Below are 27754 nucleotides of genomic sequence, written 5' to 3'. Positions count from 1 at the left end.
TTTTTGAAATAATATTAGTTTTTCTATAAAAAATATAAATGCCTCCCTAACTTCACCAGTGAAAGTTATTGTTCTGTTTACAGAGTTGCTTGTGACCCCAAACAGTAAAATATGAGATTTTACATTTACTAAAGTACAAAGTAGTATGCTAGAAAAATAAAAATACAGTAGACAATGATATGAAGGAGGCTGCAACTCACCAAGAAGCAACAGAAATGACCAACTGTCCTTGGTGGCAGAAAACAACTTAGCCAGAATGCGTATTGGGCCACTGGAGAGGAAATAAAATGGGACACTTCACCTTCTGGCCAAATTAAAATGCTATTTTTCAATCTTGTTTTGCTTGAAACAAAACAATAAATGTAGGAAAGATCAATTATTCCTTTTTCTCGTGCTAAGAAAATAGCTTTTGACACGTCTTCCATCTATATCCCAAACGTTCTTGGGAAATTTATCTTTTAAGGCTCCTTTATAACTTCACTTAGTTCTTTGGTTTTATGCTAACATACATTTACTCCAAGAATGCTCTTATCATTCTTTCATTTTAGGTTGTGACTTATAAACAGGAAATAAGATCTCTGTATTCCGTCTTCACCAACTTTCTGGATCTGAATTTGCAGCTAATTATAGGGCACTGCCTCTCTACGAACTCTTTTGTACATATACACATATATATAAAACTACACAGTAAGTTCTCTGAATGTATTAGCAGATGCTATACCTTTTAATTAAATTGTCCTTAAATAACCAAGCCCTGAAAACCTGATAAAAATGTTAATTATCTTAAAATCTTTTCCCCCTTAAAGACTAAGCCAGAATGGGTCTTTTGTAGAATACTTATTTTTATTCCAAGGGGACTGACTGTGATTGATTCCCTGTCAATCAACTTTATTTTCAGAAATCCCTATATAAACAGAGCCAGTTTCTATTAAATTGTGTGATGGTGTTAGTCTTTAAAACATCTTTTACAGGCTGGGTGTGGTGGCACCCGCCTAAAATCCCAACACTCAGAAGGCTGAGGCAGGGGGATCGTTGCGAGTTCAAGACCAGCATGGGTTACAAAGTGAACTCAAGGCCAGCCTGAACCACACAGTGAGACCCTGTCTCAAAAAGACAAAAAAACAAGAAACAAAAAACATCTTTTACAAATAAATAAAGTGAAGATGTAAAATACTGGGATATGCCTGGTGAATATTAATTGCGAAATTTCTTCTTCTTTCTGAATTTTTTTCCTGCTGCATTTGCTGCTTTTTCAGACATGATCTCCAAGTACTTCCTCCGGTTATATCTGAAAAGAAAAATCAAATCTTCAGGTCTGAAATATAACACATCAGTCCTTAGAAATTAATATAACCTTAGGATGTTCTAAATCTGAAAAATGTTTTCATGTTCACATCATATATTCATATGTATGAATATAATATACACACTAAGCTGCTCCTGTGTGTCAAGAGCCATCCTAGGAGTTGAGGATACAGCACAGAACACTCCAGCTAGTCTTCCCTCACAGAGCTTGGAGTTTAAAAGACCCATGTACTATATCCCCCTGTCAGGCAATATTAAATATGGGATGTAAATGCGGGGTACATTATAGACCAATGGTTTGCAGAGTGTGTGGACAAGACCCTTAGAAGACAGCTGTTACATAAAAACTATTCCCACAAGAATACTAATAGGGGAGTAGTGGCCCTTTTCATCTTCTTTCTCTCGTAAGTGTGCAGTGGAGTTTCCCACAGGCTACATGATGTGTAAGTTATCTGCAGAAAGAGACATGAGCCTCTAATTTTCTTTTTCTTCCTTTTGTCTTTTTGAGACAGGGTCTCACCATGCAGTTCACGCTGGCCTTCTAATTTTCTTTAATTATGCCAGACATTAAAGAGATTAATACTACTGTTCTTTTTTTTGTCTTTCTGAGACAGGGTCTCGGCTATGCAGCTCACTGGCCTTGAGCTCACTTGGTAGCCCAGGCTGGTCTCGAATTCCCAACAATCCTCCTGCCTCAGCCTCCTGAGTGCTCGGATTACAGGCATGTGCCACCACGCCCGGCTTTTTTTTTTTTTAACTGGGAATTGAACTCAGGACCTTGTGCTTGTTAGGCAGGCACCATGCAGTTGAGCTATATTCCCAGCTCAGTACTTTTATTTTCATGAAAATGTTCATTCATGTTAATAGGTAATGGATTATTTTATTTTATTTTCGTCTTTCTGTGACAAGGTCTCGCTATGCAGTGCAGGCTGGCCTTGAGCTCATTTTATAGCCCAGGGTTGTCTTGAACTCGTAACAATCCTCCTGCCTCAGCCTTCCAAGTGCTGGAATTACAGGTGTGCACTACCATGCCCGGTGATAATGAATTATTTTAAAATGAGTTAATATTTTAGGTTTTCTTTTTTTTTTTGGTACCAGGAATTGAACCCAGTACCTTGCGCTTGCCAGGCAGGTGCTTGTGCTGTTGTATATCCGCAGCAAGTTATTATTTAGTGATGTGAAATTTTTAAGGGCCTATTTTAAAGAAAAATATACGTATTATACAATGCAGTGTAACTCCATTACCTTCTGAACTCAGAATCAGCCAGCAGTTCTTCCACAATAGTCCTTTTCCTTTGCTTCTTGGGAATTCGTGAATGGTAGAAATCAGCAGGATTGTCAACAATAGTTCCAATCTGTGAACAATTGATTGAAATAAGTCATGTGATACCTGAATGCCAAGTTACTTCTGTATTCCAGTGTAGCTCTAGTAAATTTACAGAAAGGAATGGAAAACACACTTATGTTACACCAGTGTTAAAATTAGTCTTGCCCCCTTTTAAAACATAAACAAATCACCTAGAACACTGGTGCTACTAATGATATTTCATTAGTTTATAGTAGATCCAAAATTTCTTTTTCATAGTTCAATGTTAAACAGTACGGTTAAATTCATGATAAACAGTGAAACTAAAGAAGAGAAACAGAACAGCTGATGTAAACTTTTTTTGTGTGTGTTCCAAATCAATGAAATACAGTACACATAAATTCCATTACATATTTATTTGATCTCCTAGGTGTCCTAATACTGCCAGCTTAGAACTTACTTTATAACTGCCCTGCATTTGTACCATTTCAACCAATCAAAATTTAGAGTGCCAGCTGTCCACCAGGCTCTATGCTAGGTGTTGGGGAAACAAAGACCAAGAACATCTATCTAGTCTCTGACATTGAGGGACCCCAGTCTTAAGGAAGATACAAACAGAAAATTTAAAAAATTAAAGTCTAACAGAACATGTACTGAACAAAAACACTAGAAATGCTCTGAAGACTGAGTGACCAATTCTACCTGAAAGAGGTGAGGTAGATTTGACAGATCACATTTTAGGGGGGATTTGTATAGGTAAAATTTCAAGCAGACAAGGGGGGAGCTAAGCACATGAAAAGTTGAAGAATGCAAAGGCTGGCATATGCATGTTCTGAAAAAAGTGACTGAGCTTAAGAGGGCTGTGTGACAAATGAAGAGTTGATCTGGTGATCTGGTTTGGGTGAAGATTTTGAAGGGCCAAATTAAGGGACATACCTACCCTGTAGGTCATAAATAATTACTAAAGTTTCTCAGCAGAGGCACTGTATAATCTGAACAGATTTTAAAAGAAAGAATATGTAGCTGGCTACAATATGGGAGATGGACCAGAAGGGAAAGCAAACTTGCAGACTGAAGACTAGCAGAGTAATGTGGGTAAGTGACAAAAAAAGGTAGACAAGAAGAATGAAAACTTGAAGGATTAATCAACTGAATTTTCATCTGAAAATACCCTGAAATAAAACTTTTTAATAATCTTTAGAATTTGCTCAGAGATGCCCTTCTACCTTGAAAAGAGAAAGGGATTGATACAAATGACTCCACTCTTTCCCCTCCATCCTACATGGATGGTTGCTCAACCTTGCCCTTTATTTTCTTTTTGCAGTACTAAGCATTGAACTCAGGGCCCCAATGCATGCTCAGCAAGCACTCTACCATGAAGCTACTATTCATATACCCATATATTTAAAGTTTTATTAAATTTTAGAAAGCTGACCTAGAAACACAGTTACAGTACTATTTTTAATGGTACCCTATTAAAAGCTGGTGGCTGTTTCAACTGTTTTCATCATTACATAAACTAAGTGGATATGGTCCATATATTTGGTGTGCCCATTTTAAGTATTAATCTATTTTAAAAATAAACAGAAAGATTAGCAATTACTTTCTAAACTAAAATCTGTAGAGTATATCCACTATTCTGTTTGTTTCATACCTGGAAGTACTTAGGGAAGCCATCTCGGTCATTTTTCTTGTAAAATCTTTTTGGGTCCATGCTTGCTCTCATCTTCAGAGCTTTGAGATCATTTTTAAGTTCATCAGTCAATTCTGGAGCTTTCATACCAAACCAACCATCACCTGCAGTTTTTTGTCGTTCTTTCTGAAATTCACATTTCAAAAATAAACATTCTAACTTTATTAGTACCTAATTTATTTTCTCCAAAATTATATATACAGAAACACCTGTGAAATGAAAACAAAGTTATTTTATAGAAAGCATTTATCTCCAGAATCATCTTTATGAAATGAAAAAAGTGATTTCTCTGGTTAGACATAGTTTTATTAGTTTCATAAATGAAAGCACCTTAAAAATCTATTTTGAGCCCAGTGTGATGGTACATGCCTATAACCCCAGCACTCGGGAGGCTAAGGCAGGAGGATCACAGCAAATTCAAGGCCAGCCTGGGGTATGTAGTGAGTTCAAAGCCAGCCTAGGATACATAGTGAGACCCTGTCTCAAAAAATCTAACAAAACAAAATCTGTCTTCTATCAGCAAGTAATTGATGACTTGCTGGAAGATTAACATAGCTTCAGTTTCTATTGCCTAAAATAGCCTATATTAGAGATAATATATAAAAGAATTTTCACTTATGGAGCTTATACATAAATACTAACACTTCCAGTTACCTAGGTGTCTTAGAAACTGGTCTAGAAATTTGTATTATTTGTGCCAGTATTAGGGACACTATTATGGTATCATCAACTTTCCTCCAAGTTCCCTTGATAGCTTTATACTTATTAGTTGAAATGGCACATGGAAGCAATCCTTTTTTATTTTACTAAATTCTCCCCATTTATCAGACTAAAAAGACTTAAGTTTTTTAGTTGACTACATAAATTCCTTGTAACAAAACGTAAGTGCTTGTAGCATTTAGTACATAGTACTTAAAAGACAGGACATATCAGCAAACCTGTATGCTGGCTATTACTATTTTTAAAGTTTTTTTTTAAAACAAAGTTGTATTTGTATGCATCACTGGGACTATAAAAATGTGAAAATTCTTACTTATGTGTTTATGGAACCATGTACTGTATTATGGTCATTAGATATCTGATTTTCCTTGGAACCATATATAGATCCGTATCTATCTTTCTTGTTTAATTGTACAACTATGCTATATGCTCTGAAAATATAAAGCCAAGCACCTATATGCATTATAAATAATAAAAGTCACGGTACTTACCCTGCGTTTTTTCTGAAGTTGACGCTTTGATTCACTATATGGTGGGACACAATCGTTTTTTTCAAAATCGGGTGTAATAACAGCTTTCTGTAGAAGCTGTAAAAATATAAACTGGTTCTTATGTAATTCTTTTAACATTTTAAATTTGTGTTTTTAAATTTTGTGTAGTTGGGCCAGGGATTTAGCTCAGCAGCACACTGCCTGCCTGGCAAGCATGAGGTAGTGAGTTCGACTCCCAGTACCAAAGTAAAATAAATTTTGTGTAGTCAAATCTGTTAATCTAAATGACCTCTTCATTTTTTACTCGGCTGAGGTGATGATTCTCATAACACGGTGATTAAAAATGAACTTCAAGGCAGTATTTTCCTCAGGGCAAGACCCAAGTAAAACTCCTTATTTTTTCTCATATTTGTTCATAGAAATATAGCTTAAGCATTAAATTGGCAATGCCACTCAATACTACTGATTCAGAAATTAAGATTCACCCAATTCAGATTCAGGCCTAGTGCTTTTGGGTAGTACAATAGCAATCCAGGCTTTCTTATCATTCAGAGTACAATATTTACGTAACAGGTGACTAAGCGCTTGCTGTGTGTCAAGTCCTACACTAGGCTCAATTGGGAACAGTTGATAATGTCTAGAGATATGTTTCGATTATTGTTAAGAAAGGAGAGAACGCTACTAGTGTCTCATGAGTAGAAGTCAGCAATAATACTAAATATCCTACATTGCATAGGCCATCCTCTCATAATGAAGAATTCTGCAGCTCAAAACATCAGTGCTAAGATTGAGAAACCCTATTTAATGAATCAGAGATATATTAGATGTTAGAGAAGCACAGAAGAGGTGGGAGGAGGAACAGGGGGCTACATAATGTTTTCTAAGACACTGGTTTAGGAAACAGCAGGACCTATTCAGGGAATTACAGTAGTTGTCAATGCAAAAAACAAATCTGGTGGACAGTTGAAGCTAGCAGTATACAGGTATCGTGAAGACTCTAAGATGTCTAGTGAAGGACGTGAGCAGGAGAACACTATATCAGATCTGTGTTTTAAGAAACAGGAATCTAGGTCTGGGGATACAGCTCAGTGGGACAGAGCCTGTCTGGCAAGCACAAGGTTCTGAGTTCGATTTCTGATACTAAAAAAAGAAATAAAAACCAAAAAAACCCCACAAAACCCTGAAATTATGTGGAAAAAAGCTAGAAATGTAGATGAATGGAGGACAGCTTAAAGAACAAAGAAAGTGGAAGAAAAACCAGTAAGAGTAGCATAGTTGAGAAACAAAGGTCTTAAAAATGAGAGAAATAAAGGTCTTTATGAGCTAGGACTTGCTGGGCGTGGTGGCACACGCCTGTAATTCCAGCACTCAGGAGGCTAAGGCAAGAGGATCGTTTCCAGTTCAAGACCAGCGTGGACTACCAAGTGAGCTCAAGGCCAGCCTGAACTACATAGCGAGACTCTGTCTCAAAAAGACAAAAAAAAAAAAAAAAAAAAAAAGCTAGTGACTGGCTCTACAGGGAAGGCTGGCTCTACAGGGAAGGCAGTGCTAGGATGTACCTCAGCCATTGAGCCCTTGCTTAACAAGCACTGAGGCCCTCTGGTCAATCTCCACCACTGAGAAAAAAAAAGCCCAAAAAGCAAGGGGTAAAGGCATCATTCTCAAGGCTTGGTAACTGAATGTAAAAAGGAGAGAGAAGGAAACGATTGTTCAGGCAGGAAAGAGAACAAAAAAATTGGTGAGGTTACGTGCCCACACACATCAAAATGAGCAGATACCTGGATTCAAATGGCTGAAGAGCCATGAAGGTTAGAAAGTCGATTTGGAAGAAAGCAATGCAAGATGTTGTGTACAGCTTAAGTTTAGGTAAAATTATCCTAATAATTCCTCCCAAAGTTTTATATACAATTTTATGTCTATTAAGAACACTGCATTTTTTCCAGGTAAAGGAGGCAGCACTCATATCTTTCAGAGTCTCAACAGGATCTGGAACAGTTAAGCACTAAAGGAGAAGAAAACCGAACCACTAGGCTCATAACTGGTGGGTACAAGAAGAAAAATATTGACCTAAAATTATTTTACAAGTATCACCTTTTACAGACAGGTCTGTATTAAGAAATGATTATTCTAGTGAGATAGAAAAAAACAGCACTTTAGGTTAATGTGATTTTACCGTAAGAAATTCACTCTTTCTCCAAAGAATTAACATTTCTAGAAGTGACAGGTCTAGAAAACAAATACTGCATGTAACTTACCTCATTTTTCTTTTTCTCCTTGATCTGTGTTAGAGTTTTCTTTTTAGACTGAAGTTTTTCTGCATTGAAATTAATATACACACCACCCAATTCCTTGATACTCAGACCAGGGTCTATACTGCTGCTTGTCAACTTCAGACTGAAAGAGAAATAATTACTTAAAGATCAACTAATTGAGGGCTGGGTATTTAGCTCAGCGGCACAGTGCCTACCTGGCAAGCGCAAGGTCATGAGTTTGATTCCCGGTACCAGGGAAAAAAAAAAAAGATCAACTAATTGGGGCTGGGGATTTAGCGCAGCAGCACAGCGCCTGCCTGGCAAGCGCAAGGTCGTGAGTTCGATTCCCGGTACTGGAAGGAAAAAAAAAAAGATCAACTAATTAACAGCCAAGTGTGGTGAAGCATGTCTACAACCCCAGCATTGTGGAGGCTGAGGCAGGAGGATTGCCCTGAACGAAGCCAGCCTGAGCTATAGCGAACCCTCCCCACCAAAAAAAAAAAAAAAAAGAAAGAAAAATCAAGTAATTAAAATGGAAATCAGGTTGCATTTCAAAAAAATCACTTACTCTTTCCTTATACCAGTGGTGGCAAACCTATGGCACATGTGCCAGTAGGCTGTTTGTATCACTGCCTTATACTGTCAATGGCCCAAACCAAACGAAAACAAAAACCAAAAAAACTATAAGTGTGTATTCTAAACCTAGTATATTCATTTAGAATAAACTCTAGCATGAATAAATATATAACTAGAACGTTCTGGGTGAACATATTTAAACTTATTTCCCAGATTTTCTCAAACAATGCTAATGACAAAAACAAGTTCTACTTTGAACTTCCAAGTTATTCAACTTAGAATTCTTTCCTGGGTGACTAAGGGTCTGCTGGTGTCTTCAAGCCAATGAGTCTTTTTGTTTTTTGGGGTTTTTTTTTTTTTTTTTTTTTGGTCTTTTTTGAGACAGGGTCTCACTATACAGTTCAGGCCGGCCTTGAGCTCACTTTGTAGTCCATACTGGTCTCACACTCTCAATGATTCTCCTGCCTCAGTCTCTCGAGTGCTGGGATTACAGGCGTGCGCGCAAGCCAGTGAGTCTTAAATGGCAGGGAATTTCCATCTCATCAGAGTTTAAAAAAGATAAAAGTTTGCTGGACTTGGGAGGCTGAGGCAAGATGACAGAAAATACAAGACAACAGAAAGTTCAAGGCCAGCCTGGGAAACTTCAAGTGAGACCCTGTCTCAATTTTTTTTTTTTTTTTTAAAAAGGATTGAAGCATGTGTGAGGCTTCCGATTCAATCCTGGTCCTGGTGGGCAGGGAATGGGGGACAAATGACATTTTAAACCTACCGGATCTGAATCACCTAGTGTGGGCTCCATCTGTTCAGCTGTTTATAACAACGATTGTTTTTTTTTTTTTTTTTTTTGGTTTTTCTCTGGTACCAGGAACCGAACTCACGACCTTGCGCTTGCCAGGCAGGCGCTTTGCCGCTGAGCTAAATCCCCAGCCCGTTCAGCTGTTTATATAACGAGAATTTCTATTTTATATGACTGAAAGATCAGATTTATAAGAAAGTACACTTAAAGTCACTTTCTTCCCTGATTATTCATATAAACTGAATGGGAGTTTAAAGCACAATCAACTTCTTTGACGAAGTGAAATCATTCCATTGCAGTGCCTAGGGATTCTTAGCCCTGAATACACACTACAACTAACACGAAGATTGTGGCTTGCAAAAGTATGTCTCAGTCTAGTCTTGGAGTTTGATTGCTTTCACTGGTTTAGAACAAAGCCTGGGCATCTGTTAAAAGAAAAAAAAAATTTTTTTTTTTTTGTACCGGGAATCAAACTCATGACCTCAGGCTTGCCAGGCAAGCTCTTATGCCACTGAGCTATATCCCCAGCCATCTGTTAAATATAGAGCTCTCCACTGGATAACATTTGCCACTAGGGCCTATGACAAGAAAAAACAGATTTACCAGAGGAAAAGAGAAACTAAATTAGTGCTTCTCAATGGATGATGGTTGAGATTACATGTGATTATTTTTCTACATTTTTCAATTTCCCTACAATTATCATTGATGAAAAAGGAGACTATTTTCATCTCCCTTTTTATATTGATTGCTCTTAATAATCACATGGGAAAATCTGAACAGATGATTTCCAATATATGACCAAAAGAAACACTTTTGGCTGTAACTAGTGTGAAAAATAGTGTGAAGGTACAAAGATGAGGGAAACACTTTTGGCTGTAACTAGTGTGAAAAACAGTGTGTAGGTACAAAGATGAGGGAAATGCTAGATAGATAAGGTGGTCCATAATGAACCCAACAGTATTTTTCTCATGTCCTATTTTTATGGTAAATTAACTACTTGACACTTGGGGGTGGGCATATAGCTTAATGGTAGAGAATTCTTAGCATGCACAAGGCCGAGTTAATTTCCACCACTCCCCAAATTTACTTGTATAATTAGAAGTAAAACTTACAGTTTAGACTTTGTGTTATTTAGTAAGTCATCTTCATCGCTATACTCATCTTTATTTCTGTCACTGTCTGATGGTTCTTCTTCACTGCTTTCATCCTCTTCCTCTTCTTTTCCTTCCTCAGTGGTAACCTCACTTGCCTTATCTTCCAAGTAAAAATTTTTATCAGCATTCAACCCAGGAGTTGTGTCAATTACAAAGAATGCATTGTCATGAGATGTATTTTCTGAGTTTCCATTTAATGATTCTTTTTGATCACTATTTTCAACAAAACACACAGTGTCCTCTTCACTTTCACCGTTTTCAGACTGCGGGCTTTCATCACTGCTGAGAACTAGTAAGACAGAATCATCTATATCCTGAGACTGATTGAGCTCAGATTTGTTTAGTTTGGTATCACATTCAAGACCTACACTCCTTTCACTGTTGTTGTCCTCACTGACTTTACTCGTGGACTCTTCATCATCACCACCATGACCACTGAACTTTGTCAGGTCATTTGTTTTTACGGTGCTCTTTCTCTCTTCATTCCATCTGTTCACTGCTACAACTGCAAAAGTTTGAGCTAATGATTTCATTACAGCCTCACAGTTCAGATTTGAGGACTCCGATGTGGCTTTATTATTTTGAGGGGTTGAGTGCTTCTGAAAGACAAACTGCTGAAGGCTGGTGTCCTGAAGTTTAGAAAGACATTTCAACTGAGAACTTTTATCATTTTCCTTTCTCTCATCTATTACTCTGTTTTCCTCTTCATCCAAACTCGGTCTGGGATGTGAATCCTCTGACTTCATAGAAATATCCATGATTCCCTTTTTATTTTCTGGTATAATCTTAGTATATTTGTTATCAGCTTGTGCCTGTAATTTCCTTGGCATAATCCTGGTTGTTCTCTTATGTGTAATTCCAGGGAATGAAATGTCAGAGCATGAAGATTCAGCATCAGACACAGCTTCTGCATGTGATTCTTGGCTTTGACCTGTTAGAGATTTAGCCTTACTTCTGGTTCTTGTCATTTCTGGGGAAGGCACAATTTTAGAAATACCTGAAGCATGAGATTCTGCTTCAGAGACAATTTCTTCAGCAACAGAGTCATTTAATTGAGTTATTTTCTGCTTTTTTCTTACAGTGGACACTGGTGTGGGTGCAATTATGATCTGCCTTCTCCTAGTTATTCTCAGAATAGGCTCCTGGATCTCAGACACTGAAGAACAATTTGACTCTGTTTCAGAAAACTCTCCATCAGTAGATGGTTCAGTGATCTCTGCTAGTGAGCCTGCTGTAGTCCTGCTCTTTCTCTTTTTGGTTTTAGGAATCCTAGAGATTGAACTTTGTTTCCCAGCAGTCTGTGAGTCAGCTGTAATTTGGTTATCAGGTCCAGATTCCTTCCTGCTTTCCGGATGTGCCTGAATTCCACCAGCAGAACTCTGGAAGCCAAAAGAAACACTGTAAGTTAGACAGGGCTGTGACAAGGTCAAAACAAATGAGGTAGTCCTTCCAGTAGCGAAATCTTAGAGGACACTTAAAACACAACACAACACAACAGAAAACCTGTAAGCAGGATTTTTACAAAGAACTAAACCCATGGTTTACAAAAACAAAAAAATCGAAGTGTTGGGTCTGATTTTCTTTACCCTAAATGTATATCTGACTTTAAAAGGCGAAAGATTTATATGATCTGAAAAGAAACCAGAGTATTATATCTGACTTTAGAAAGGAAAATAAAGAGAATTTCTCAAAAAACAACAGAACATTCCGACGTATACATAGAAGCCAAAAAGAGAAAGTAAATACTAATCCTGAGCAAAGATGTGCTTAGGAACACACCGATGGGATGGGCTCAGTCATCATTCTTGCCTTTACATATCCGAGGAAAAGAAGCGGCTAGGTTCCCTTAATTGCAGAATCCGAAGAACGGGGCAGCGGCCGAGAGCCACCAGGCAGGCGGTGTCACCACGGTCCACTCCATGCCAATGGGACTTGGCGCGGGGCCACCGCCAGCGCCCCGTGTGGTAAGGCTGCGATCCTCTGCGGCCCCACTACCTGAGGCTTGCACGTGACCGGGGGATCTTCCTAGGCAGGCCTGGCGTTAACACTAAGGTTTAAAGGCTTGTGCTGTGCATCTTGCCTTAAGGAGCTGAACGACCCAAGGCAAGCTACTTAGGCTCTCTTCATACTATCAATTGCCTTTAAAAAACTGGTGAGGACTTAACAGCTTCCACTACAAGTTAGGCTCAGGGCCTGTCATCCCGCAGCGTGTGGCAAGCTCGGCCCTCTCACCCGTCCTCCACCAGACAGCTGCGCCACCCCACGCACCTGAACATTACGAAGCAGCGAAGAGAAACCGGGTATATTTGGAATCTCTTACCTTTTGCTGGCGGCTGGAGGCCGACGTGACTTGTATTGTAGCCTGAGAACGTGCAGACCTGGTAACTACCATTTTCGCGGCCTTCGGCTTCCCAGTAGCTATCACAGCTTCCGTAGGCCCCGGCGCCCCGGAAATACGTCAGAAAAGTGCCGAGTTTATCCTAAAACTCGCGAGACTCTCGTAGCTGCCTTTGTTCCGCGCGCGGCTCGATGGTTTAGGGCTTATTGTGGCTCAAGGTGGAGATCATCCGTTCTGTTTTATGCTTCCCTTCCGCGCCGCAGAAGAAAGAATAGCCTGTTGCTAGGAGACCCTAAGGGAATCCCAAACACCGCATTGACAGAGAGAGGGTTTTGTCCTTTTTACTTGAACAAAGTGGAAAATCGCATCATTTATCTCACTTTCCATTCATCTTCTGTGATTATAAAGGTTTTGATCTAACCGTGAGCGGAGACTTTCATATTATTTGTACATTTGTAAAAAGCATCAATATATTCGTGTATTATTTGTTAAATACAAATAAGATTTACCGACTTGTTTTGCATAAAAGATATGTTAAATATCCCCAGGAATTTGACTAGTTAGAAAGCTACAAAATCTAAATGTCAGATGATATATCAGAATTGGGAATAAGCTGAAAAGAAATGTGAGAAAAAGTTGTAAAGGAGAGGAATAACTTTTTTTGGTAGGACAGGGAAAGGAAGAATAACTATGTGGAGGCGTTCTAGTTTTGTTTTTATTTGTTTTTAAATGAAGTGTGGAGAACTAGAATGAAGATATGCAAAATGGTTGAGGAAGTAAATAAGTGGAAATTATTGCTGGAGGCGAAAGAAGGAGCGTGCCCTACCAAATCTATTCTCCACTTCTTTGTGACAGAAAATTAGTATTAAAGTCACAGCACGAATATTTTGGTGGATATACTACCTCCCAGCTAAATATAGCTCCTTTCAGTTTTCCTTGTCTGGTTTGTCAAGTTTTGGTCAATATATGTGAACTGAATATATATATGGAGTTGTTTTAAGGATATAGTTTTAAAAGAGAGGAAATCCCCCCAACTTCCTAAATTTATTTTTCTTCGTGGAGGGTTATGTTTGCTGGTTTTCAGGCAACAGTTTGTGCCTTAGAGATGGCCTAACAGTGGAAAAACAGCCTGACAACTTGCAGAGCTGCAACATCAGCCCTCAGCAGCCTACCTCTAGATTTGTTTCATCTGAATCACTTCATTTGTTTGGTTTGGTTTTAGTTTTGGTTTTTTCAGACAGTTTCGTTGTACATTCTTGGCTGGCCTTGAACTCCCTATGTAGCCCAGACTGGGCTCACTAGAAGTGATCCTCTTGCCTCAGCCTCTCCAGGGCTGGGATCACAGCATGAGCCACCACACCCAGCTTGAAATACCTTTTAAAAAGTTATTATTTGGGGATTTTCTGTTTGTGACCTGAGCTTGTGTCAGAAGAACTGAATAAAACAGAGATGGAGGGGTGCACCTTCCCTTAAGGCAAGGATCTTCTGAATTTGAATTTCTGTGAATGCAAAGACTTTCAAGAGGAGAGAAGAAAACAGGAGGATATCTTGGTAGACAATCTTAATCTCCTTTAGTAGAAGGTGATATATCAGAACAATGGAAGAGAAATTTCCCAGCTCTCCTGGGAAATGTGGTAAGGAGAAAAAGGGAACGAATTGTAGGAGAGCTAAGTAGTGAGACTGTAAGAAGATGAACAAAAGAGAAAACAGATTAGATGAGAGATGTAGAGGAAGTAAAGTGAACCAATAGAAGGTGAGTAGTGGATACCAAAGCAGCAAACAGCGAAAATCATAATGGTAATATGGATACTATTTTAAATGCTTTACATGTACTCACTAATTTACTCTCTACAACTTTAACTTGAACAAATGCTTGAAAAGTGAAATTAAGATGATGGTGGGTGTAGAAACTTGGGAGAATAGTAGAAAATCATTCAGTGTGTAATATTTACTTGCAAGCATGAATTCTTTCAAGTTAAAAACAAAAAGAAAAAAAAAAACCACCACACTTCTAAAACATAATTTAAGGTGAAGAAACAAAAACTATGTCAGCAGCTACTCATTATAGGAGAAGACTGAGTTGGTCTACCAGTAGGTCTGCTGTCCATTTGCAAAAATACATTCTGGGTTTGTATTAGATGGTCTACCAGGTCTGCTTTGTTCTTGGTCTAACCCAATGATGGCGAACCTTTTAGAGCTTTCAGTGTACAATAGCTTGCTGTGGTGTAACGGCAGAAATCAGGTTGTATTCCACAAGAAACTGAAGGACTCAATTTAGAAACAAACAGTTTAATTTGAGGCTAGCCACCCTTCATCCCAGATTTGCAAATCAGGGAAGTGGGCGTGGACTTGCCTTTGTTCCCACCTTATATACTTTTTTTTTGTTTCCATGGTAACGGATTGGAATGTTGTAGCCCTGGCCACACGTTGTTTTCCTTGTGTCACGTAACCCTGTCAGGCTCTGGTCATGAGCCCAACCACAATGATATATACTTTCTGTACTCTGTTCTATATGTCCCCCTTTAGATAACTATACATTTCCTTTATGATTACAATGTTTATCTAGGGCCAGAAAAAGGATGAAACAACCCAGGCAAGGTCACAGGTAGTTAGTTATCTAGGCCCGGGTGTTCTTTGTCTTTGGAGAAGCATTCCAGGGCTAAGTCAGGACTGCAAAGTTAACTCTTTACAACCCCTCCGGGATGTTTCTCAAGACACATTTTGAGGCTTGCATTAAGACTAGAATTATTCTATCTTAAAACTATATGCTAAGAGTCGCCGTACCCTACAGTGGCATGTATGCCATAGGTTAGCCACCCTGGTCTACCCTCTTCTTTATTCTAAGTCCATTTTGAGCAAATACATTATAACTAAATTTTGGATAAATGCAGCATGAAGATATAGTACTATTACTCAGGTCCAAGGGGAACTATCCCTGGGCAGTCTATATGTTACTAGTTAAATCTTAAATTGAAAGGTTAAATCTTTCTCTGGACTTTTAGAAATTAACATAAAAATGAAGGTCTTAGTGCATGAACCTTCTAAAAATATTCATAGTCATCCTGCATTATGCCACTTTTTTTGTCTAAATGTTTTTTTATTGGAAACAAGTAGTTGCACTAAGCAAAACCTTACTTTCCCTACTCCAGAGTGAAACAGCACAATAGGAATATAAACAACATTCACTTGGTACCTCAGTCCAATGAGAATATCTTCCTACTCATGGTCATTGGGATAACTTTAGTCATAAGCAGTTGTGACTATAGTTGTGATAATACTACTAGTGTCACACAAAAGGAAATAATCTCAATTCTGCATATGGGGCAGTACATGCTATAACTACCAAAAGGTGGGAGAAGCACAAATACAATCCACTTTTTAAAAAAGAAACCTAAAGCTAAGCATGGTGGCACAGGCCTATAACCGCAGCACTCAGAGGGCTGAGACAGGATCATTGTGAGTTTGAGCCAGCCTGGGCTACAAAGTGAGCTCAAAGCCAGCCTGAACTGCGTAACGAGAACCTGTCTCAAAAAAGACCAAAAACAAAACAAAAACAAAAACAAAAAAAACTAAGTAATTCAAAGAAGAAATTTCAGTTTCCTCATATCCTGTAATTAAAAAGTAGGCCTGTGTTCTGATACCCATGTTTGGTTTTCAGGACAATTTACAAAGTGTTCCACTGTGATTGCATCATTAGGGTGATAGATAATGGTTAACTCATACTGAAGAGAGGTGTGACTACTACTTCCTCCTCTTGCCTTTGTGCTCATATTCCTTGGGGAAGGTGGCAACTAAGGTCTTTTAGAGCCATTATGCTGTTTGGTTTCTTCTAAAACTTGTCCAAACCAAAAGGATCTTCCTCAAGTTGAACTGGTGCTTATCAGCCTGTCTGCACCATAAAACTACTTCTTGAGAACAAACCTGTTGGACTTCATTCTGGCTTCCAGGTCATCATACATTTCCTTGTCCATATCTTTATTGGACCTATAAATACCCATGAGATGCATCTTTACTACCTCACCAAGCTGGATTGTAAATGTAAATTTCACCTCCACCTACAGATCCACTGTTCAGACCCTTGAATTGGTTGAAACATCTTTTGGTCATACTGAACTTCATTAGAAGTCTGAAGATTGGCCACACCAAGAACCACGATTTAATAGCTTGATTTTTATTTCTCTGAGTTGTGACCTCTTATCAGGAGCTGCCCTTCGAAAATTCCAGTTGTGCCTTCCAGTCTTGTTTTTCCACATGGATTTTGATCCTAGTCCTCATCTTCCTGGCTTTTTGGATCATTTCTCTTTTCCTTTATGTTTCTCCTTCTCCTTTTGAGTCATATTTCTGTCTACTTGGGGACACATTTCCAGTTTCACAAACCTTCTGATCAGTAATATATACAGCTTCAGCCAGTTTGGCATAATTTTCACTTATGTATACTGTCTAAAATCCTCTTCCATCAGCATCTAGATGTTTGTCTAATGGAATTGCATTACGCTTTGCATTTTTTCAATTGGAATACAAGGAGGAATCTTCCCCTCTTGTTCCTTTACAGTTATCTTTTAACTAGAATGCATGACTGGAGCAGGAAATTTTCTTATTAATCTTGAACCATAAGGCTCCCTTGGGTATTTCTGCATTTCTCCCATCTGAATAACCCTCTGTTTAGCTTCAAATTTTTTTTTTTTTTGTCTTTTTGAGACAGGGTCTCATTATGTAATTCAGGCTGGCCTTGAGCTCACTTTGTAGCCCAGTCTGGTCTTGAACTTGCAACAATCCTCCTGCCTCAGCCTCCCGAGTGCTGGGATTACAGGCATGCGCCACCACACCTGGCTAGCTCCAGATTTGAAAGCTGCCATTTATTGAGATGGTGTGTATTAGGTTCATTAAGCAGGAGCCAGTTTTTCAGCTGCTTGAAATGGCCTGGCTGTGGCAAGTTGTGACACAGATTTCTCCAAGGCTACAAGTGTCTTTTATCCCCTTAATAGCTTGTGGTGTCTTTGCAGGTTTGCATTGTCTGCATATGTAACTTTTGGAACCTGGTCAGTGTATTTACTGTAAGTTATTTCCTACAAGTGACCTTACCTTTTGACTGTCCCTATTGAGCAAGCACATCATATTTAATTTTTCCATTGGGATCTACCTAAATGGTCAGTACATGTGGCAGATTAACAACTGGTGGGCAACTTATACACCCAGTTGAATTGAGTAAGCATGGTGCTGGGTATGGGAGGCCCACCTGAGGATTGCTGCCAGCAGCATAAGAGGCAGAAATGGAGAAGAAGTAAAGCTGTTCGGGAGCTGGTGGAAGCTGTTGGGAGCCTGTTGGAAGCTGAGAGAAGCTATAAGGAGCTGTTGGTTCTCCTGGAGGAGCTCGTCATGCTGTCTTTCCTGATAAATTTGGCTGTTTTCATCCTCCAAGGAGCTCCAGACTTTACTGTCACTGAGAATGGCTTTGGTTTACTTTGGGGGAGCTCTGGTCCTCACTTTGAGCATTGCTCCAGAGGGGAAGATGGTATACTGCTCAGTCTCCTGGAGAAGCTTGTCATGTTGGCTTTCCTGATGGGAACTCGGCTGTCCTGATCATTGGAGGAGCTTGGGACCTCATTGTTGCTGAGAATGGTTGTGGTACTTTTTGGGGGAGCTCTGGTTCTTACTTTGAGTGTCACATCCTGGCTCCAGTGCACATCCCTCAGCCTGCTAGCACAGATCCTTCATCCCACTGGCACAGACTTTCTAGATTCCACCACTGACCTTTGGGCCTTCCCAGCACAGATCAGTGAAGCAGGCCTGCATGAGATATTGTTATGGGCTCTAGGCCTTGTGAGGGGCATTGTTACGAGCTCTGAATCTTCAGCTGAACTCATGCAGGACATTATCATGGGATCCAGGCCCTCAGCTGGATTCTTTGGTCTCTAGTTTGTGGACAGACTTCCTCCACTCTCTTGTATATGATTCTTTGGGTGACTATTAGAAATAATCCTATAAAATATGTGTCCTGTATTGTATTGTTGCCCTTGCAACAACTCCCGAACCATGACAGTACATTTTTTCTTTTGTCCCATATCCAGTGGATACTGAGCCATGTGGATCTCTGGAAAAGCATCTCCATCTCCAAAATCCTAACTACTGAGGTATCTAGAGTTTCTGTTATATGTGAGTTAAGCCCTCCTTTAGCAGACCAGTAAGGTTTGCCATGATCTCTAAGATCGTGTTTTTTCTTCAGCCTCAGATTGGTCCTGAGATAGCTGAGTAGTTACAGGTAAAAAGGTGCTGAGCACCATCATCTGTTCTACATATATTGAATCTGACCTGTAAAGATGATCCCATCTCTTGGTGCAATGATCCCATCTCTTGGTCTTCAAACTCCTGAAGGCTGGCTCTTCTTAGTGACTTACAATGAAAGCAGTCTGACAAAAATGATGGGTGTTACTTCCAAGGTTAGGTTTTAAAAAGGTTATTTTCCGTTTTGATTTCTTTCAAATCATTCATCCCAGGAAGCTGCATGTTGTGATATGCCCTATGAAGCGGATGATGTGCCAGGGAACTGAGGGAGGCTGACAGCCAGTGAGAAGCTGAAGCCTCAGTCTGACAACCTGTGAGGAACTAAGCCCTGCCAACAACCAAAGCAATCTTGGAAACAGAGTAACTCTCAATCAGGCCTTCAGGTGAGACTGAGAGAACCTGATTCACCCAGATGCAGCAACAGTTTAACTAATAGACATCAATGTTATGTTTTAAAATTTCATGTGAAGAAACAACACAGTTTGTATTCTTCATGTCTGGCTGTTTTTCTGAGACCCATTCATGTTATTGTATGTACAGTACTAGGTTCATTATTTTTTGTTGCTGAGTAGTATTCAATTGTATAGCACATTTATCCAATCAGCTGTTAATAGACGTTTAGGTTGTTTCCAGGTTTTAATGAAGAAAGCTACTATGAACATTTGTATGTCTTTTCTTGAATATGTTATTTCTCTTGAAAAAAATATTTATTTTATTAGTACATGTTTGGAGTACATGCAATTTACAGTCATCTTGGGAAGTGGTTACATGTACATACTACAGCATTTTTTTTTTTTAGCCCCTTGCCTATCCCAATTCTCATTCTTGTTGATTTATTAATCTTAGCTTATGTTATGGCATATAATGTTTAATTAGCTGAGGCTATTAGGTTCTTGTACATGGCACATCTTCATCCTACTTGTATCCCCTTCTCCTCATCCTCATCCTTCGCTATTGTTCCCTTGGGCCACTTCCCTACTCTAAAGGATCCCTCCCCTTGTCCCCTTCTAGCCATCTTTATTATTCTTTGTACGCTGTCTCACTCAAATGAGACACACTATACAGTATGTAAGCGTGTGTGCCTGGTTTATTTCACTCTTTTGAAAAAATGTTTGGAGTGAAATGGTCAAGTCATATGTAAATGTATATTTAACTTTATAAGAAATGCTAAGTTATTTTCCATACTGGTTATGCAATATGAATTTTTTATTGGTTTTTTATTAGTACACATTTGCAATATGTAATACATACATGAAAGGGAGTTGGTACATATAAATACCTCATTTTACTCCTTTTTACTTTACCTCTTCTCCCTCTTTTCTCCCTAAATTCCCTTCCAATCTCCAAAAGTTCTACTTTCCGTTTCCCATCTTTTTACTCTTTATTTTTATGCTTAGATTTCTTATATAAGAGAAAACATGTGATATTTAACTTTCTTTAATCTTATTTTAAAGAGCCGAGTGTGCTGGCGCATGCCTGTAATCCCAGCACTCGGGAGGCTGGGGCAGGAGGATGACTGTGAGTTCGAGACCCACCTGGGCTACAAAGTGAATTCAAGCCCAGCCTGAACTGCATAGTGAGACCCTGTCTCAAAACAAAACAAAACAAAACAAAAAAACCACACACAGTATCTATTGTACATTTTGGATCTTATTCATTCTTTCAGCTTGTCACAGTAGGGAGACAATATGATGTTTACAAGTGTGTCTGGTTTATTTCATTTATGAGTATGGTCTCAAGTTGCATCCATTACCTAAAAGTCTCCAGTTTATTCTTTATGGTTGAGTAGTACTCCACTGTATAAAAAGACCACATCTTTTTTATCCATTCTTTGGTTGATGGGCATTTGGGCTGTTTCAAAGATCTAGCTATTACAAATTGGTCTGCTATAAACATGGGTGAACATACATTGCTGTGTACAATGCTTTTAATTCTTCTGTGAAGATACCCAGAAGGAGAACAGCTGGGTCAAATGGGACCTCTAATCCTAGTTTTATAAGGAATCTCCACACTGATTTCCACAGTGGTTATACCAGTCTATACTCCCACCAACAGTGGAGAAGTGTTCCTTTTTCCCCACAGCCTCTCCAGCATTTGTTAATGATTTCTTGATGATAGCCATTCTTTCTGGGGTGAGATGGAATCTCAGTGTTGTTTTAATTTGCATCTCTTAAATGACCTAACTTTATGAGTCTAGTTTATTTCATTTAGTATATTCTCTAAATGTGACTTGCAAGACTAAGTGTGAGTTGTGTTACTATAAACATGGGTATGCATGTTATCACTATGTCTTCAATGCTTTGGGGATGATATCCACAAGAATAGCTGGGTCAAATGCAACTTCTACTTTTTAGTTTTCTGTGTATTCTCCATACTGATTTTTCATACTGGTTATACTAGTTTACATTCCCAACAATGTAGCAGGCTTCCTTTTTTCCCCACAGCCAAACACATTTATTATTTTTTGAGTTCTTCATGATAGCCATTATTTCTGGAGTAAAATGGAACCTCAGGGTTATTGTGATTTGCGTTTCTTTAATACTGAATTTTTTTGCATATTTATTGACAATTTATACTTCTTTTGAAGAGTGTCCATTTTTTTTTTTTTTTTGGTTTTTCTCCAGTACCGGGAACCGAACTCACGACCTTGTGCTTGCCAGGCAGGCGCTTTGCCGCTGAGCTAAATCCCCAGCCGAAGAGTGTCCATTTCAATTACGTATTTTCTGACTGGGTCTTTTATTTTGGGGTGGTCTAATTTTTTTGAGTTCTTTATATTTTCTAGATGTTAGTCATCTGTCTGTGGAGTAGCTTGCAAAATTTTTTCCATTCTGTAGACTGTCTATTCATTCTGCTGTTCTCTGTTGTGCAGCTTTTAAATTTGATATTAAAAAATTTGTTGTTTGCATTATTTCTTGTGCAGCTGGGATTCTGTTCAGCAGGTCCCTGCCTATGCCTATGTCTTCAAGGGTTTTACCTATTTTACCTTCCATCAGATTCAGTGTTTCTGTTTTAATATTTAGGTTTTTGATCCACTTTTATTTTATTTTTATTTTAGTATAGGATGAAAGAGGTGGGTCTATATGCATTCTTCTGCTTGTGAGTAATCAGTTTTTGTTTTTTGTCTTTTGAGACAGGGTCTCATTATGCAGTTCAGGTTGGTCTTGAACTTGCAACAATCTTCCTGCCTCGGCCTCTCGAGTGCTGGGATTACAAGCGTGCACCACTATGCCCAGCTGAATAATCAGTTTTCCCAGCACCATTTGTTAAAGAAGCTATCTTTCCTGGTTTGTCTTATTACGTTGTAAGATCACTTTATGTATTCTGGATATAAGACCTGTTCAGATATTTTGTGCAAGTATTTTCTCCCATTCTATGGGTTGTCTTTTCACTATTTTCATGACATCTTTTGAGCAGTTTTTTAAAAATTGATTATGTGCAACTTATTTTTCATTCTAATGTGCATATATAAACCAAATATGCATATATAAATCAAATACTTCCAAGTTTATAACTTATTTTCATTTTTTAAGTCTTTCAAAAGGCAGATTTTAATTTAAGTCTATGCTTATCAGTGTTTTCTTTTATGATTAACATTTTTGTTATCAGAAAGCTTTACAAGAGCCAGGCATGATGGTGCATGCCTGTCATCCCTGTACTCAGGAGGTTGATGCAAGAAGATCACAAGTTCAAAGGCAGTCCATACTATGTAGAGTTCATCCTCAGCCTGAGCTACATAGAAAGGCCTTGTCTCAAAACAAAACAAAGCAGAGAAGAGCAGAGTAGAATAAAATAAAGCAAAACAAAAGGCCTTGCAATCAGTTTTAATTTTCTTGCTTTTATAATTTCATAACCATTAAAATAGATTCAACTTTCCAACTAAAATAAGAGACCAGAGAAAGAAAAGACAGATTACTGCAAGAGAAGGAAATCCAAATGTTCATCAGCCTTAGTGTACAGTGCATGCTGGAAGTCAGTGGATTCAGGATGTTGAATGAAAGTATGAGGGAATTTAGAATTCTGTAATGTCAAATGATCATTTCAGACTGAGAGCAAAATAAAAGACTTTTCATACACAAGGGACCTAGAAAATTCCCTGACACTGTTAATCTGCTTTTCATAGCTGTGACAAAATACCTGAGATAAACAGTCCACGGCCACTTGGTCCCATCACTGTGGGCCTGTGGTGCAGCAGAACACGATGGCAAGGACCATGTGGTAGATCAAAGTGGCTCACTTCATGGTGGCCAGAACAAGGGGGAGAGGAGGGAAGGAGAGAGAGGAAGACAGACAAACACTGAAACTGGGGTTCCAATATTCCCTTTAAAAGCATGCCCCAATGACTTCACTTTCTCCAACAAGTCCCACATACTAAAAGTTCTACCACCTCCCAACAGCACGAGTCTTTGGGGACATTTAAGGTCCACACGGTAACACTGTCCTCAAAGACCTTTGGTGAAAGAATAAAATATAGTTAAACAAGAAAAAAGTAAACTTAAGAGGACCAGAAGGTATTTGTATTTAGTGAGGAAAAAAACAGGGCAAAAGAGAGCTGCATTAAAATAATGCTTACTGTAAAACATGAATGTTCTTAGGATAATGGGCCAACAGACACACCAAAAGCATACATCACATTTAGTCATTGCCGAGAAAACACATTAAAGGTTTTGTTTGACTTCTCCAACAGTGGAACTACACGGCCCCGTCGTACATATCCACTGTGTCCTACAGATATACACTCTTTGCGGGGAGTTGGGCAAGTTCTCGTCTCTTATAAAATATTAATTTCCAACTTTATCTGCTCTCGTTTCAACAAAAGCCATTCTTTTCTAGTGAGAATTTTTTTTTTGGTCATTTTGGTAGAACTGAACAGAGTGCTGAACTACATTCCCAGCCCTTTTTAAGATTCTGAGACAGGGTCTTACCCTCCTGAGTGGCTGGAATTGCAGGTGTGTGTAATCATGCCCAATTAAGAACAAGCTTGCATTTATTTATTTATTTATTTTTGTCTTTTTGAGGCAGGGTCTCGCTATGCAGTTCAGGCTGGCCTTGAGATCACTTTGTAGCCCAGGCTGATCTTCAAGAACAAGCTTTTGAAGGAGGTATTCTCTTTGAAGTTGTAAGCTTACATATAAACTGCTTCATTGTTTAATAAAATGTTTTTACAAATGAGGCAAACAAAGGCCCATGATGCCCACAACACCTCACCCTTTGAACCTACTATAAAGCTAATTTCTTTAGGGAAGCCTTTATTGTCTTTATCCCGCTATTTGACCCACTTATTAACACATGCTCTCCATTATTTTCCCTACTTCTATGATTAACCAATGCAACCCTAATATTGCTCTTCTTTTTCCTCTCTCCTGCAAATATACTATATGCTCCTTGAAGATAGGGACTGTTTTTCATCTGTGACCATCTGTAGCACTTTGCACAGTACCTACCACACAGTAGGCACTCAATAAATCTATTGAATAAAGCATGAATAAATTTATGGCTTAGATATTTAAAAATTATTCATAATTTATTTTCAAATCATACTCAGTTTAAATTCAAATAGTTTAAAATCAGTATAATGTTCTAGGATGCTCCCACTATTGAAACAACTCAATTTAAAAATATACAACTCACGTTTTATTTTAAATTCATAATATAGGCAAAAGTAAAAGTTATTATAAATATTTAACTAATAATGCTTTATATCTTCTATCTTATAGTACACTACTGCAGGCACATAAAGCAATTATCTAAAACTTTTCCCTTCCTAAATGTATCTCTAATTCTAAAACTATAAAAATATTAATGAAAGTCATAGTAGTATTTTTTTCAAAAATTGAACTGACAAATCCCATCACCAACTTTATAGGGAAAGAGTAAGTATTGGTACAAGTTAATGATGTAGAAATAGGTTCAAAATCATAAGTTGGTATATTTGAGTATGAAAACATACAGTGACACAAATGGTTTAAATTTTCATTTAAACAACTTCACATTTCTCTAAATGTACATTTGGCAGAAAGATGAATTGTCAGCCTATAAGACAATAAATATATCAGTTGCTTACAGACCCAAAAGTTGAAAATACTGAGTGGAAAACCTGGAAACAAAATCTTAAGTGAACCTTGGGCCTTTTATCACTGAAAATTAAGATTCTAATTCTATTTATTACTTGGCTCTGGTACAGGAAAGTCTGAACCATTCATGTAAAACAGAGTAACTTATTTCTTTTTCATACAGCTGTTCAAATGATCTCTTTTTTGAGGCCTGAAAAATTATTAGCTATTACTTATGATTCAAGTTCTAGCACTGTCCCTCAGTGGACACTCTAGTAAAGTACTGGTGCAATGTGGTCTTCAGAATTTACACCAGCTAAATATACAAGACACTGTGGTCCTTCTGGTGACTACGGCTTCTTGGATGGGTGGGATGCAGGATAAATTCCAAGTTACAGTACACTGTGTTAAGTAAGGCTCTAGTGTATTCTGGAAATATAATAACAAACTACAGTTTCTTTATGTATTTACTGGGGAAAAATTATATAACTTTCTATCTTGGGTTACTAGATTCACATCTCCCCAGAAAATATATCTGTCATACACTATTAATAACTTAGCTCTAAGTTTTAAGCAATTATTTGATAGTATTACCATTCTTCATTTATGGCTTTTAAAACATTAAGTAATTAATATTTGGAAAGTATTCATTATTCACTAATTTCTGACAGTTCATGGAGAACAGCTGTAAACAATAGCTTGAAAAATTATAAAGCCTTAAAAAACTCAATTTCTCTTATTCAATAAGAGAAATTCAAGTAGAATGAAACATCAAAAACTCATTTAAAAATTCTGTACATAATCTTCTTCACAAAATGAACCTTTCATCTTACTTCTTTGTCAACAGTAGTGTCTGAGATCACAAAAAAGCTTCTACTGTGTTTTAGATACATTAGCAATGTAAGTTGTTTTTCCATTTTCAAAATAACCCTTCAGAGAATCTACTTTGTAAGTTCTGGATTTTGAAAAATGATAAATGTGATATTAATGTTCCCCTTTAAAATACTTCAGCCATTTCACTGCATAGATTTAAAATAAGCATTTAAGGACTTATGTGAAATCTATTGTACATTTCTAAATTAAAAAGTTAACTATATTTAATGTTACATATGATTAATATAAAGGCTAGAAGACTTTAAGAAGCTCAAAGTCTAAATAAGTTTTAGCAGGCAAATCACTTGATTTCACATAATTCTAATGATCAAATTTTCCAACCAGTAAACTATAAAACCTTATGTAAGAAAAGGTTATATTGTATTTATTTTTGATATAGAACCATAGTTACTTTCTTTCAGTTGAGAAAATTTGAGCAAAATAAGATTATATAGATCCATGGTTTAATTGATACAAGAGGTTAAGAGATTTACAATGAGATACAAGAGATTTTTTTAAGAATTTAGAAAGTTATTTGGGTTATGAATTTATAGATTTAAGGAGACCTTTAGTATATATCAAAGGCCATAGTTTATTTATTTGCAGTTTTCTGCTTCTTGAACTAGTGAATTATACTCAATGACCTATAATCTCTTCTAGCTCTAAAGTTTTGATTATTTTTGATTGTTCTGGTTTAAGATAATTAAGACCAGGCTGGGGTGTAGTTAAGTGGTAAGAGTTTGTGCTTTTAGCAAAGGGCCTGGGTGCAATCCTAAGCAGCAAAGAAAACAAGAGTTAAGGTCACAGCTCAAACAAAGTTGTTTAAATAGACAACGCTGGCCCTGAAGTAAAGATTTTTCTCACACTTTTCTGGCTTTGGTCCCTCCTAGTCAGTTATTAATGGGAAACAAATATCACATAACTGACTGTGGCTCTGTGCTTCATCTTCTGTCTAGAGCCCACAGTGTAAGTGTGCAATACTTACTGAATAACTCAAGTGAGTAGCAATACTTCAAGGATGGATTAGGAATTAAAAAGAATCTGGAGAGGGTAGTGGTAGTTTTTATAAAGCCTTCAAACAATAATTTGAAAACTAGACTTCAGATTTACTTTGGTTTGTTTTTGTAAATAGAACAAAATATGGCATAAGAATACATGGTTAAATCATAGGTAAATTACAAGCAAGAAAATATAAAAAATTGTTTCTATCCATGTATTGAAGAATAAATTTTATTTACACTACTAGATCCTAGCTACTCCAGTTACTGAGAGATAGTTATTTTATCAATGACAGAAAAAAATATCTTCCAGTATTTCAGTTTTAACAACTGAAATTAAATTGCTTAGCTATACTTTAGAGTAAAAAGAATTAATGAACTTTTTTGGAAATAAAAAATATGTATATACATTATCCTGATGCCTAGGCCAAAATATATCTACCAACAAATTTTCTTGATTTCTAATACTCATAAAAATAAAGGAAAAATATATTCCAAGTATTTTCTTTATATAGACAATTTCAAATAGAAAACAATTGTTTAATAAAAACAATACAGTGGTTCATGTGAGTGGACTGATATGGAGGCAAAAGAAGTAATCAAAACATGACAGACAACATACTATCCAACATATTAAGAATATGTGCCTCAATGACACTATTAATAGGTCATAACTAGATTTTTTACACATCTCAATTTTATATTCAACAAAAATACAGGTCAACAGGTTATTAACCCTAAGTTGTAGTTAAGAACCCCTTCTTTTGGCTTGCAAAATGTAGCCTTTTGATTTGATGATTCCTCTACTTTTCACAATGACCGAGTACCTCAGCAGCCACAGTGGTACCCATTCGTGTGCTTGAATGTCAGGGATGCTTTCCTGAAGAGCTTCTTGGAAACTGGCTTCAGAAAGCAGTTCT

At 37.7% G+C, this 27754-nt stretch overlaps 2 protein-coding genes, 1 long non-coding RNA gene and 1 pseudogene across 3 annotated transcripts in view; 1 reads left to right on the top strand and 3 right to left on the bottom strand.

Annotated features, from left to right (window-relative positions):
• Positions 1-1086: 1086 nt before the first annotated feature.
• Positions 1087-12759, bottom strand: Dnttip2 (deoxynucleotidyltransferase, terminal, interacting protein 2). Its single transcript, XM_005385005.2, has 7 exons — positions 12614-12759; positions 10252-11672; positions 7771-7909; positions 5516-5611; positions 4266-4430; positions 2551-2660; positions 1087-1288 (listed from the first exon to the last, which is right to left on the bottom strand). Exons 1-7 carry the CDS (start codon positions 12683-12685, stop codon positions 1195-1197), a joined length of 2097 nt encoding a protein of 698 aa, XP_005385062.1. The 5' UTR covers positions 12686-12759; the 3' UTR covers positions 1087-1194.
• Positions 12760-12855: 96 nt separating this feature from the next.
• LOC106148538 overlaps positions 12856-27754 on the top strand; it is a 20258-nt gene continuing 5359 nt past the window's right edge. The window contains exons 1-3 of the long non-coding RNA XR_001234084.1: positions 12856-13053; positions 18700-18762; positions 19126-19296. This is a non-coding gene — a long non-coding RNA (uncharacterized LOC106148538). The remainder of the gene's footprint in view (positions 13054-18699; positions 18763-19125; positions 19297-27754) is intronic.
• Positions 16239-16992, bottom strand: LOC102018940 (annotated as a pseudogene).
• Positions 24409-27754, bottom strand: part of Gclm (glutamate-cysteine ligase, modifier subunit) — a gene marked incomplete at its 5' end in the record, with an annotated part of 22917 nt that continues 19571 nt past the window's right edge. Inside the window, 1 exon segment of the mRNA XM_005385004.2 lies at positions 24409-27752. Within this exon segment, the coding sequence (XP_005385061.1) occupies positions 27583-27752 (170 nt within the window). The 3' untranslated portion in view covers positions 24409-27582.

The sequence above is a fragment of the Chinchilla lanigera genome, unplaced genomic scaffold (assembly GCF_000276665.1).
Source record: "Chinchilla lanigera isolate Chin_1 unplaced genomic scaffold, ChiLan1.0 scaffold00022, whole genome shotgun sequence".
NCBI classification, from domain to species: domain Eukaryota; kingdom Metazoa; phylum Chordata; class Mammalia; order Rodentia; family Chinchillidae; genus Chinchilla; species Chinchilla lanigera.
Note: the sequence above shows the minus strand (reverse complement) of the source record. Positions and strands in the feature narration are given on the sequence as shown.